We start from the raw sequence: 13997 nt of genomic DNA, 5'->3' as shown, positions 1-13997 counted from the left end.
TACCGTGTAGTTAATTTCAGCCGAACAGCTGGTAGCCGTTTGCTCTATCTTTCTGGGATTAGCTCTCTTGTTCGTGGTGGGATGACCACTCTTCGTGGAGCAAGGTCCTTTTTCATCGCGACAATGTCCCTACATTCCTACATACTCGCTAAAGTTTTCTTACGTTTTCAATCCTTGACGGGGAACGATTAACCCATTGCAGGGGGTATTTTAATATTCCACCGAAAATAATGAAGATTAATACATTTAGCGCTGGTGAAAGATATCGTGGATTTCTTGAAGTTCAGAGGAAAGATGGCATGAATCACCAAATTTGCCGCCATTGACCTCAAGTCGTTGAACTGTTTAAATATAGGGGTGTTTAGTGGGCTAAATTCGACTTCTTATCGGCATATTTACGGTATATTTAGGCCACGTTTTAGGCCAGCTCATCACTAAACTAAACAATTAATTAAGGATTACAATTCAAAAGACAGCTGCCTGCAATGAACGTACCCGAACGCAGCCGTTTCGTGATCTACGCCGTGGGAATCTTCGTCTGCTACTTCCTTTATGGCATTGTTCAAGAGAAATTGACGCGGGGGCGGTACGGCGAACAAGTCCAGGCAGATGGATCCGTGGGCGAGCGCTTCACCTTTGCGCTGGCTCTGGTCTGGGTGCAGTGCGTCTGCAATTACATTTTTGCTAAGGGTGAGTCGATGTACATCTGCTAAAGGCCGTGTTTTCTGACCATCTTTTCGCAGTGCTGCTGACGGTGAAGCCGCAAAAGGAGGATACCACCCACACCGGTTCATATGCGGCCTGCTCGCTCACCTATCTGCTGGCTATGGTCTCCACCACAATGGCCATGCGCTGGGTTCCCTATCCCACGGCTGTTGTGGGCAAGTCGGCCAAGCCGATACCCGTCATGATTCTGGGCGTGCTTATCGGACGCAAATCGTACAGCTGGACGCGATACGCGTGTGTTCTGAGCATCGTGCTGGGCGTCATTCTGTTTATGTACAAGGAGGGAAAGGTCGCCAATTTGCCCGCCGAGACGACTATTCTCGGCGAGGTCCTGCTCTTCCTCAGCTTGTCCATGGATGGACTGACGGGCGCCGTGCAGGAGCGCATTCGGGCGGCCAGCTCGCCCTCTGGCCAGCAAATGATGAAGTCTATGAACTTCTGGAGCACTCTGATGCTCGGTTTCGCCATGCTTCTGACTGGTATGCAGCTCATACAGGTTGCCAAATCTTGCAATTGGAGTAATCTTCTCTCTTTAGGTGAGGTCAAGGAGTCTTTGCATTTTGCGATCCGTCATCCGGAGGTCTGGACGCATCTCTCGCTGCTTTCGCTGTGTGGAGCCCTCGGCCAGTTCTTCATCTTCCTGACGGTGGCCAATTTCGGACCCCTGGCCTGCTCCGTGGTCACCACGACGCGAAAATTCTTCACCGTCCTGTGCTCCGTGCTTCTCTTCGGCAACGTCCTCATTGCCCGCCAGTGGCTGGGCGCTGTCCTGGTTTTTGCGGCTCTTTTCGTGGATATGCTGTATGGCAAGAAGCAGTCGCCGGCAGCGCCGGTGTCGTCCAAGAAGCACCCCAGCGATGGCGGCAAGCTGTCCGAGGAGAAGAAGAAACTGATTTCATAGAATTTATTAGACGGCTGTGTAGCCTAGTGTATATAGAATCATCGCGTCTGGCTTTAGCCCTTCCCCGGAACTGCAAATCGTACAAAATGTTGGTTTTTGTATAGCCGCGGTATAGCGAACAATGCATTCGATTCTTGATCTGCAACCTACAAAAATGTTAGACATTATTTAAGTAAACTAAACTATTGGTATCAATTAGAAAAGAACAACAAATATCTATTAGATCACTCGATCAAAGCCCCAAACAATAATTAAAAAACGATGCTACTTTTATTAGTTAATGTATTTAAAATTTTCATTTAATTTAATCATTTAGCTAATTTCTAAAATTAATTAAATTAAATTTTGGTCCAACTTGAAGTGTACATAGGACGATTAACCCATTGTCAACCGTGGGTATTCATATATTCGCCACGAATACGATGAATCTTGAAGGATTTTAGCACAGCTTAAGTGAAAAATAATGAGGAGATTTTCGTAAGTAAAAGAAGCCGTTCCTAGAAGAATTTACAAACAGTATCATTTTCCGTGGATTACCTCAAGTTGTTCACCGCTTAAATAGAGAGGGGTTAAGTGGGCTAAAATCGTTTTTTCATCGGTATATTTGAAAATAAGACGGTATATTTCGGTATATGTATTTTTTATCGGCAGATCCGCGGTCACACTGTTGCCGTTGCGCTCGAAATTTTATTATTTTTATTTAAAGTTGTAACTGTTTTTAAAATGTTTAAACTAATTGATCCTGCTGCTTGGTAAACAAGAGCAGCAACCGCAAGGAATGCAGTGACCGGTTTGTAAGAGTGGACCAACACACATGTGACAGCGTAATAGCCCAAGGATACGGCGCGAAGTCGCGCGAAATCTTAATGAAAGTTTTTCCCGAGTGTCGTAAGTGAAAGGGCAATCAAAATGCCGAATGATACCAGTGCCTAAAGTGTTTTTTAAGGATATAAATTCAGAAGCAGAACGAATTCAGTGCTAATTTACATAAATACAATACAATATTTTCTTTGGGTGAGTTCTTATTCTGGTGTTGTTGTTGTTGCCAGCTGTTTGCTAGTGTGTATTGGCCACCCACTGCTCCTCGTGACGTTTTTTCCGTTTGGGCTTGTGTGAGTGAGTGTCTGTCAGTGATTTAACTTAATTTTAGCCACTAAATGCGATCGAAAGTGAGTGGGGAACGCCAACGGGCGACACAAGACATCGAAGTAATTGTGAAATATATGCGATAATGGCAAGTAATCTGAACAGCAGACCAGATGCAGGGCTTTGCAAATTTTCGATTTGGGTCTCACATGTTGTCAAGGCATTCGACGATGGTGAGAGGGTGTGTGACACAACATACACCCCCAATGTGAACGCTCTCTCTCGTTCTCCTTTCGGACTTGGCGCTCTCTCGGAATGGTGGGTGGTTGTACCGTTAGTATTTTGCCGGTTGTTGTTGATGTGCCTGTGACGTAAACCTCTCTTCTCTCCCTCTGGCACACTGTCTTAATAGAAGCCGGCGAAATGCCTTGCCCCGACGGAATATTATATAAAGTTTTATTACATTTCATACTTTAGCACATCGTATCTACGGAAACTATATTGGGAAAGTGATTTATGCTAGCGCCCTCCCCAGCGGCAGATAGCGAAAAGCCCCTCTTATCGCCCGCACAAGTACGGAGCGGAGCGCAACAGTAAACAAAACAAAAGAGCACATGCAAAAATAATATACCCGGACGCAGGTCCATACATAGATACATATATACATATAATATATGCACGCACGATGTGGTTCATTGAAATGAGTTTTCACGCTGATAATGCGACACAGAGAGACACAGATTGATAGAGAGTGAGTGAGAGATACAGATAGAGGGACACAATTAGCTACGGCATGTCTGCTTGGCCAGACATCTGCAAATCATTATATAGACGGGCTGATAATCGAAATAAATACTGACATCATGTGTTTAACGAAATTCTGAATGAATGTGGTACATCGGTACAACCTTCCTTTGCCACCCTGTGACCCTCAAAAACTTTCACTTTCGCCGGGTTGTGGTCGTCACGGCTCTCACCTGACGCCGGAGCCCGGGGCCAACAAACGCATTTGACATTCGACCAAAATAAAAGCAACAACCAATTTATGTGAGCAATAAAGGCCAAAAGTAAAAGAGAATCGAGCTGCTCTTTCCCTATTTATAAACTGTTTTTCATATTTCACACGTTTGTGTGTTTGTTTGTCGGCCCCAACTGTCTGCCCGACCAGGTCCTCGTCACTCAACCAACCCCCCACAACGCCGCCCATGATGTCATCCTCTGTCGAGGACTGGTGCTTGCGTGGGGAGGGGGTCCGGTCCGAGTCACATGTTTGGATGCGCGCCCAAAAGAAAAACAAAGAAAAACCAACGAGAATAGCAGAAATTTCCTTTGTGGGTGGGCAAAAGTTTTCCCTCAGACGCAAATCGCGTCAGATTCTTTGCCAAGCGAAACGTGAAAATTGTTTTCCCTTAAACTGTTGACTATAATGATGGATTGGATGGATGTGTCGGTCGTGCCTCAGATAATTGTCGGAAAATTCAAAAATAAAATCTATTCATCGCTTCGTGAAATTGTTTATAATTTTAATAATTCCCCTTCTAATTGTAACAAATGTTTTCTTACCATTTCTACAAGTTTTTGTGCGCTTGATGAGCGGCGGATTGCATACTGACGATCAGTATTAGCTGTTGATTGACATGGAAATGCTATATCAAATGAAAGATATACTGGAAAAGGACAAAGTGCGGAAATACGCTGGGGAAATGAAAAATTTGCGCAAAGATATAAATTGAACACTATCTGGGACAGAAAAGTTCTTCCTCTGGACTTGATTGCATCAGAGCATGAAATGGATATTGGATGCTTTTCGTCTTTCTTTTCTTCCTTCTGCACTAATAGTCCGCCCAAGCGGAATGAGTCACTCACTTTTCCAATTAAATTTCATTTTTATTTTCATCTTCATCATCGGCATCCTCCCTCTGCCACCATACTCATCCCCATCAGCATCAGAAGCGTCGGCACCGCATCTGTACAAACAGTCTCCAATTAGCACCAAGCAATATCTCTTTCCATCCCTCCCCCTCTCTGTGCACTCACGTGTTTGGTTTTGCAAAGGAAACAGCTGATGGCCGAACGCTCTTTTGTATTTGTTTTTATTGCGTATACGCAATTTCTGGTTGGTTCTGTGGGAGACGACTCTCTGCTTTGCCTCTGTGCTTTTATGAATTAAACATAATGCTGCTCCTCTCTGTCTCTCTTCGCTCACGCTCTCTTCATTGCACATGCGACCATTTTTTTTTTTATCCTCGTCGGCTTTAAATGAACCCCAATCGAATGCAGTTCAGTTTCTCTCTGGCATTCTCTCTCCGCCTCTGTTTTTCTTTGGTTGCACCTAAGGTATATTAAATACCAGGGTAAGGCAGTACTCTCTCTTCCTTGCATAGTGCTCGCACTGAAACAGGTTTGGCTGCCAATGAGAGGCCGCTCTCTTGCACACCCATACCTTGTTCTGAGTATACCTTGCCTTGCTTGGGCTCTCCTTGTCAATTAGCGAATGCATTTTGGACTCTTGTTGTTGGACTAGTTGTTCTCGCTTTTGGCTTCTTCGGCCGCAATTTCGTTCGGTTTATTTTGGTGCTGCATTCATTTTGGCCGCGTTTCGTTTTCGCTTTCGGACTCGCTCGGTCTCGTCGCGTCGCGTCGCTGTTGTTGGCCAATTTAATTTTTGGCAGTTGCATAAAACAAAACGCGAAATTCCGCAGCACCAGCCAGCCGCCTGCTCTCTCTCTCTCTCTCTCTGTGTCTCTGTCCCGGTGTGTGTCTCTCTGTCTCTGCTTTGTTTGAGTTCTCATGCTCTTTGTTTTTATTATTTCCACGGGCCCACAGTCGGAAAGTGTTTGCAGCGGGTTCTAAATATTATAATTCGGTGTTTTTTTTTTGTTTCTCTGTTAATTTGTCGAACAACGCGAAAAGCAATAGGTAGAGCAAAAATCAATAAAAAAAAAACAAAAATCATCAAACAGTTTCCGAGAACACATCCACAGTGGTTATGCCCATAACTGAATGATACTATATATGATGTATCGGAATGATATATAGTACATTTTATTCCTGTGTTCGCTTGTGCGTGTTATGCAAACGTTCTCTTGGCAGTGCCGCAAAAATACCAGTCGTGAGAAATATCGGAAAATAAAGCTTACAGAATAATATTCATAGTGAAATTGAGCAAATGTCGTAATTAAAAGTGCATATTTCTTTGATTAAACTTTGATCAAAATTAATAACAAAATAAACTTCAGAGCTCTTTCATTTCTGGGAGCTTACAGAACAAGAAGCAAACGAATTTATTTAGGTAAATACTCGTAAATTGCTCGAATCAAATAAATATATTCCTTGTCTTGTTCATTCATTGACTTGTTTACGTAAATAAGGCGAAAGAATTCTAGAAAAGTGCCAAGGAATATCTGAGAGATAAAAGACGGCAAATGCGAAATCAGTGACGTAAAATGGCAAATTTAATGGGAATTTAGCCAATAGAGAAATTTCCGATCAAACAATGAAGATTTAATTTTGAAAAAAACTAAGTTTTATACAAATTTATGCCTCTAATGATTTTCTTTACTTTTCCAAAATCTATGGTATTCATTTTTTGTATTAGTTGTAAGAATATCGCCATAAAAACCCCCCATAAGCCCGTCTAGCCGTAATAAATGACATGGCATCTCTTTGATGTGTAGAAATGTCTAATGAAAATGTCGCACAAAATAAACTAATAAATTTCTAGCGAAATTCGTCAGAATTTGTAATTAATGGAGCGAAAACAGAGAGAACGTTTCAATTTGACGAAAAAATACACATACGCCGCGTTGTCGCGTGGCGGAAAGACAGCTGTTCGACCGCCCGCTCTCTCTCTCTCTCTCTCTCTCTCTTTCTTCCTCTTTTTTCTTTTCGTTGCCCTCTCTCTCTCTTTTTCTCTCTGTGTCTGACCCTCTCTTTCGTCAGTTGAATGACTTGAATGGCACACTTTTGAGGAATGTTTTCTGTCATTTTAGTGCATTTTTTTGTGAGCTTTTAAATTATGATATCCTCCTGCATGAGCGAGCGGCCATACTGGGGTTCGTTTCGTAGCGCACTTTGAGGCGCTCAAAAGAAACCGTTGCGTGCAAGGAACCCGTTAATACCATTCACTGACCATTGATTTTCATTCTCCCTCTTTCTTTATTGCAGCGTGGTCTAGAATTAACTTTAAAAAATATATTATAACAGCATGCACAGTAGTGCTGGAGGAGGAGCGGCAGGGGGCGGCAACTATGAGGATGTAGCCGCCGCTCGCCGCGGACGCTTCCGCATCACATCATCCACGCCCCAGGGACCGCCGGAAACGACGCTGGGACGCTTCCGCCTGATGCCCACATGTAAGTGTTGGATCGAAATCCTCTGTCTGCCTGTGTGTGTGTGTGTGTGTGTGTGTGTGTGTGTGTGCCGCCTTTTGCTAATTGTTTTCTCCCGTTGCAGCTAATTATGGCGCCATTTCACCCATCCTGCAGCGCGGGCGCTTCGCTGTCATACCCGAGGAGCCGCAGGCAGGATCCCCGGCCCTGGGTACACGTACACCCCCTCCCGGCGGCCGAACAGCACGCTCGCCCTCGCCCGAATGGGACTTTGACATTGAGCAGGTGAGTGGCGGGGTGGAGGAAAATGGTGAATGGAGTTGGTACTCCACTCCTTTGGCTGTTTCTGTTTCTGGTGGCGTAATGGCTTCAGTGCAATGCGCCATTTTTATTGATTTTCTTTGGGGTGAAAATGAAGTTGCAAAGTTTGTTTGTTTGGAGCAGAGTTTGGCAGCGGGTGCCGAAAGTGTGAAGGGCATACCAAGGCAAGAAATGCTTCATATTTATTGCTCATAAATTGGTTTTAATATGGTCTGTAAAATATTCAAAATTTTACATTGAATATTTTCAAATGGTTTTCACTTTTAGTTGCTCTACCCTTTATATTCTATGAGAATCTACATCTAGTAGATGTCATCTACAAATTGATGTGTGATTTGAACTTCCCGCCAACATAAACATTCTTACAATGCGATGTTTCTAGAGATGTGCAAAAAAAATGGAATACTTATCGCATATTCGATTAATAACTCGGTCTTGTTATATTCACTCAAAACACTCCAGTGAGAGGAAAATTTACTTTAATTTACTTTCCACAATTTGTTTTGTTAACAATCTTGTTTGTAAAAAGGCCAGACTTTTAAAATTGAATGTCATATTTAATGCGGTTTCATACCCCATACAACGCGTGCATGCATGCGCAAAGTGTGAATGGCAATTTTCTGTCTGACCACTGCCTCCGTCTTTTTAATTTTTAAATTTTAATTTCATCGCGGGGTGTGGTATGTACGTAAAAATATTACCTTATTAAATACAGGGGCTTTAAGTGGGCTAAGTTTGTTTTGTATCTTATATTTACGGTTTCTCTGAGGGTCGAACGGCCTACTGCTGCGTTCTACTGCTCTTCCCTTGCGACGAAAAAATGAGTCGGGAGAGCGTAATTTTGAATGGACTATTGACACGGGTATGGACAACAGGCAAAAAGAGCCAAGCCAAATGGCAAGTTTTATAGAAATCCCACCTCTCAAAATTGGATATTTGTCTTCAAGGTATATTGGGCAAAAGGGTTGATATAACCTTGCATTGGTTGCATTTTCTGGGCCGCTATACCAGTTGTCCATACCTTTTTTCTGAGGCATGGGCGCGCAATTTGAAAGAACGGCAGACCCAAAATATAATATAAGAGTTTAATCAGATGATTAGTTGTGGATGTTGTTATGTTTTTTATTGTTTTTCTTCCAACACGATTCTAGCCCAATTTATAGTGTAAAAATAAAACGAAAGCGTTGGTACGTACGGTCGTTTTCCGTCTTATTAATTTTTAAAATTTAATTTTATCGCGAGCGGTGGTACGTGCGGTCGTTTTGTGGAAAAACTTCCAGCAAACAACTACGCTGGCTGGATATTTTGATACTTGTGTGTTCGTGTGGGTGTGTGGAATGTGTGTTTTTGTGCCGAATAATATTGTTTTGTGATAAGCTGCGTACCAAGCTTTTAATTGTGCGCGAACGGAAAGCAACAAATGCAACAACAACAGAACGCCTCGTGAAGTGCATTTATTGTGGCATTTAATCTTTTTCTCTGCTCTTGGAAATGTGCGCAAAATACTCGGCAATCGACAGTCAGTATTTATCATTTAGTTGATCAACAATAGCAAGAATTGCGTGTGTGGAGAGTGTACATATAATTCCAGTATTAAAATAAAAAATCAATAATCAACGATCAGCTGTTGCGCACAGCAGCACACACTCACTCACACACATGTGATTAACAGTGGTAGCAGCGGACGTTGGCAGTCTCGGGAGGGGAGGGATGGAGGTTTGGCAGCGTTTGGAAATTTTCCATGGACAAATAAATACTTTTATTTGCCTCCGTTGCTTCTTCATTTCTTCGCGAGTCTTGCTGCTTTTTTGTTGTAATAATTCTTAAATAAATTAAATTTGTGAGAGTGCCTGCCAGTGACGTAGGCAGTAGCAGCAACAGCGCAGCTACCCTCCGATGCTTCCAGTTCTGCCGCCTCGATCAGTGGTGTCCAAAGTGGAAACGCGCGCCCGAATAATTTTTCCCGCTCGTATTGTTTTTATTAAAATCAATTAATTCTTCTTATTGCTGATATTGCTATTGCTCTTCACGTTGTTGTTGTTTTTGCTACTGCTGCTAGTGTGTGATTTATTTGGTGTTGAACAAAATGGCTGATAATTACTTAAGCAGTGAGAAATGAGTGCGTGCGCGCTCGCTTGTGTGTGTGTGTGGAAATGTTATTAATCTAATCTCGAAAGTCAACACCTTCCAAGTGTTTGGATGTTCAAAACCCCCTGCTCCCCTCTGCCCACTGAAATAATAATAATAATAATTTCGTTTTAATCTTCAACAAACGTCCGTTCTCTTCTTATTTACAAAAATTGTTAGCCTAATCGCGAAATTGTTTACAAAATTCAAGAGTATAATAGTGTTCTCGTCCGTTCACATAACTGTGACGGTGACGGTGACAGTAACTGTGCCAGTGCATTTTTGTGTTTTAAATTTCCATTCAACAAGAGAATCAACATTATTTCCAGTGGCTGATTAGCAAGAACAAAAGGTTGGTGTTACTTTCTTAGTCAACCCTTTACCCCTACCCCCTCCCCTTATTCGATTGTTTAATTGCCAAAAATATATGATTTATTTTTGTATGCCTTTTTTGCGTTTCTTTTGTGTTGATATGATTCGATCCCCCCCCTCCCCCTTTTCGCATGGATGTGACTAAGTGGGAAATTCCCTTCACTGATGAGTGAAAGGGACATTTCCCTCCACTTCCAGCCACTGGTACTTTATTTGATGGCGGTCTTTTCAAACTGAATATTTTAAACTAGAAAATTCTGCAGGGTAATTGAGCTCTCAGTAATTCATTTCCACGGATGATGAGTTTATGGGAAATTCCCATGATGAGATCATGTATGGGAAATACCAGGTATTGGGGGATATTTTCTTGGTTTTTGCTCTGCAATATCTTATCATCCGTATTATCTCCTTTTGGCAATTATCGTTTTAAAGAAACCACCTTTCAATTTAACGCCCAGACCTGTGGAGTCAGCCCAGCAAGTGTTCGACCTTTGATTTCTGGCGGAATATAGTACATAGCATATAGAGAATATGGTAATATCGAATGTTAACATTTACAGTTGCGCCGATCGGCACGAGTTGTATGCCAATTACCGTTACAGAAAACTGCATTTCGAAAAAAATACTGATCGACCGCACAGAGAGAGTACTCGTATGTACATACATACATACAGAGGAAGTGCGAGTATATAGGGGACTAGTTATATACATAGAATGATCGTTTATTGTTTTTGTTTATCTTGGAAATTAGCAGGCCATCAAGTGCCTGTAATTAATTCTATGGAATCTCTCTCTCTCGCTCTCTCTCTCTCTCTCTCTATCTATCTATCTATCTATCTCTCACTTATGCAATTCCTTCTCGGATTCTTTCGATTCAGTTATGTTTATTCTTTCGTTCCGTTCCCTCAAGAGTTGAATGAACGCTCGCTTTCAATATCTTTTGGAGCGACCATCGGGGAACCAAAGAAGGCCCCTCCTCGACTTTGCTTTGGCTTGAAAAATCAATATTTTTGTGCAAATATTTTGTTACGTATTCGACAAAACGACTCAAAACAAAAAGGCAATATTTACAAGCAAATTGCGATTTTAACGGGTGTTGCCAGAGGTCAGGCGAAGAGGCATTGCCAGCAGAGATAACAGCTTTTATCGATGCTCTCCGGATACACCAGCAATCGGAAATTGAGGTCAAAACAAAACAAATTTATTACTCAAACAATAGAACTTTGGAAACTTTAGATTGGAGATCGAATTAAACAGAAAGTGTGACCGTATTCCAGATGGTGTGATTGAGCCTCTCAATGGAGGACATGCGATCGTTCAGCTGTTCCAAAGCCTCCATTATCCTATCGAACTTTGCCTCAAAATGCTGCACCACGGTCTGGAGTTCCTTGCGAAGTTTCTCAGCCTCCGAGGGCTCGCTCGCTCGCTCCACGCTGGCGGAGTAGCCCGATTCGATTTCAGTGGAGGAATAGCCTCCCAGAGGCTCCTTCTCTGGCTGGCGGTACATGCAGGCTATACCATGGATGTACTCTCCGGGAAAATCGGGGTCTACAGTGTCCACCGTGTATGTGATGCCATTGGGACGGATGAGCATGTTCATGATGGTCCACAGGCTGAAGCAGTTCCAGTTATTGGCATGCAGATAAAAGTGCGTCAACTGGGAGAGCAGTGGGAATGCCGTAGGATCGATATCCGTGAGATTGTTCCCCGAAATGTCCAGCTTTCGGAGTTGTGGCATCCCCTGCAGTGCCGCCAGTGGGAGTTCCTGCTGTCCCGTGCCTCGCAGATCGAGGAGCTCCAGCTCGGGCGTCTGCCAGCCCTCGGGCAAGGGCGCCAGCTGGGGATTATCAGCCACATCCAAGTGCCGCAGGCGGGGCACACGCGTGAGGGAGGCCATCTGGACGAGCGAGTTGTTGCGCAGCACCAGATACTCGAGGGTCTCCGACGCGGGGAAGTACAGCTCCCGCACCCGGTTATCGCTGAGGTCGACCTCCGTCACCGATCCGTAGAGATTGACGCGGTCCAGCGAGCAGTTGCGCACCGACAAGCGGCTGGCGTTCAGGTTGAGGAGCAGCACCGTCAGCCGTGGATTGTGTGAGAGATCGAGAGAATGCAGGCGGTGCTCCTGTCCCACGCGGAAGGCGTACTCCTGCAGATCCTCCAGGCGGTTTGTATGCAGGGACACGCTATGGATGCGGGGATTGTAGGCAAACAAATCGCCTGCCACGGTGGTCAGCAGATTTTGGGCCAGAAGCACCGTTTGGAGGCTCTTTAGGTCGTCAAATATCCTTGGGGGAAGCTCTTCGAGTTGGTTTTCGATGAGATTCAAGTACTGTAGACTCTGCAGACCATCGAAGGTGTCCGTTTCCAGATTCCTGATCCTATTTTGATTGAGGAACAGGAACTGCAGATTCCCGGCTCCAAAGAAGCTCTTATCGTTGAGTTCCTCCAGCAGGTTGTCTGAAAGGAGGAGGATAACCAGCTTCTCGGCGCCGAGGGCAAAGCTGTCCCACCGCATGTGCCTGATGCCACACGATCGCATGTCCAGCTCTGTGACCTCCAGACTGTACAACAGCCTCGCGGGAAACTGCACAAAGGTGCAGTTCTCGAATATCAGAGCTCCCGTGGGTTGGTCGTCGCCCACCACCTCGTAGGTGCTGCCATCCGGGGTGATCCTTACCTCCGTCTGAAGGTCAAAGGAGGCCCTCTCGTCCTCCCTTTCGAAATTGAAGCCACTGCAGCGGGTTTGCTCCGCCTGGACGAGGCAGTGATCCGCCAAGCTCTCCACGCGGATGAGATCTGGTGTGATCTCTGCTGATGCCACCAACGCCACCAGCACACTCACCAGGGACCACACCTCAAGGCAATTCCGGACGTACATTTGGAGCGTGTGCTGTGGCTGTGCTCCGCGGTTCACGATCAGCTCTCAACTGAAATGATAAGCCACTAATATGATGCCATAATGCTATAATTCCATGTCTCCCATCCATCCATCATTTCTATATAATTTTCATTCTACCGAGTAGGTATTCATGGTGTTTTGATTTTGCAAAAAAATATTAAGCACAGCTTCAAACAGCGTCTCAATAGATACTCTAACTACTACTCCCACTGTAATGCGGGGAAAATATCGATAATTATCGAAAAAAGTTGTGTTCTGGTTCTATCTGGCATTTTTAAGATTTGTTTGTACTGAAAATCTGGTATTATTCCCTTTTTCCAGTAAATGCTTGATATACATCGATAGATATTCGATAAAAACTAATAGACGATTGCATGATCATGATCGCTCGATATCAAAGTGCAATTATCGTTTGGATCTATCGATAAACGTAAAAGTACTTTGATTTCTCTTCATATTTCATCAGATTAAATGTGTAATATGCTGAGATTTGTATAGGGCAAATAATGGATTTCGTTTGGGACAGCAAAATATAATCTATTTTATTTTGTTGTCATCATCGTTTTGACATGTGTATTATAATTCGTTCGAATCATTGTTTAGTTGTTTTTTTTTCTATGGAGAGGAGCGACTCTTTATGTCTCTCTCTCTCTCTCTCTCTCTCTCTCTCTCTGTCTCTTGCTGTCTGTCTTTGTCTGAAGTTCCGCGCTCTGCTGGTTGCGCACTGTGGTGCTTCTGTTCTATAGAGAATTTCTATATTATGGCCATAAACGGATTTCAGCCCATGAAATGTCCAGCAAAAACATTCTCTTTCTCTTTTGTCTGGCCTCTTATCATGGCAGTATTATTTACTTAATTTACTTAAAGCTTTTGTGTTTTGTGGCCCACAGAAGGTGGAAATCATTTGGTGGCTGATAAGCAGAGTCTTGGCCACAGACTAGGGTATTTTCCGCCCATGAAAAACACGTGGAAATACATTTGTATATTTCTCTAATAAATTTGAGTACATTTTATAGTTTTTCTAGATCGTAAACGTCGCTTTTTAGAATAAAAAATTCGCGCTAATTTAGCTGCTGCCTTGGCTGATGATTCATGCTCTAGCGAAGAGTTTTCTTTATAGGGTGGGCTTTTCATTAACTGTTCTATTTCTATTTATTTACAAAGAATTCTCTGGCAGAGATACAAATCAAATTCTAGCAACATTTTACATACAATTTATATCATTTATTAC

General features: G+C 43.4%; 3 protein-coding genes across 4 annotated transcripts in view; 2 read left to right on the top strand and 1 right to left on the bottom strand.

Annotated features, from left to right (window-relative positions):
• Positions 1-213: 213 nt before the first annotated feature.
• On the top strand, positions 214-1912 carry LOC108155499 (solute carrier family 35 member B1 homolog). Its single transcript, XM_017286329.2, has 3 exons — positions 214-690; positions 744-1205; positions 1263-1912. Exons 1-3 carry the CDS (start codon positions 486-488, stop codon positions 1625-1627), a joined length of 1032 nt encoding a protein of 343 aa, XP_017141818.1. The 5' UTR covers positions 214-485; the 3' UTR covers positions 1628-1912.
• Positions 1913-6905: 4993 nt separating this feature from the next.
• Positions 6906-13997, top strand: part of LOC108155333 (5'-AMP-activated protein kinase subunit gamma-1) — a 58848-nt gene continuing 51756 nt past the window's right edge. The window contains exons 1-2 of one of the 2 annotated variants that reach the window (XM_017286077.1): positions 6906-7068; positions 7169-7329. In XM_017286077.1, the coding sequence (XP_017141566.1) occupies positions 6921-7068; positions 7169-7329 (309 nt within the window). In that variant the 5' untranslated portion in view covers positions 6906-6920. Of the gene's footprint in view, positions 7069-7168; positions 7330-8463; positions 8553-9672; positions 9845-13997 lie in introns of those variants that run through there. The other variant, XM_017286076.2, reaches the window with a different exon arrangement.
• On the bottom strand, positions 11044-12810 carry LOC108155336 (nephrocan). Its single transcript, XM_017286085.2, has one exon. It carries the CDS (start codon positions 12743-12745, stop codon positions 11114-11116), a length of 1632 nt encoding a protein of 543 aa, XP_017141574.1. The 5' UTR covers positions 12746-12810; the 3' UTR covers positions 11044-11113.

This window comes from Drosophila miranda, chromosome 2 (genome assembly GCF_003369915.1).
Source record: "Drosophila miranda strain MSH22 chromosome 2, D.miranda_PacBio2.1, whole genome shotgun sequence".
Lineage (NCBI taxonomy): Eukaryota > Metazoa > Arthropoda > Insecta > Diptera > Drosophilidae > Drosophila > Drosophila miranda.
This window is presented reverse-complemented; position numbering and strand designations above follow the sequence as displayed.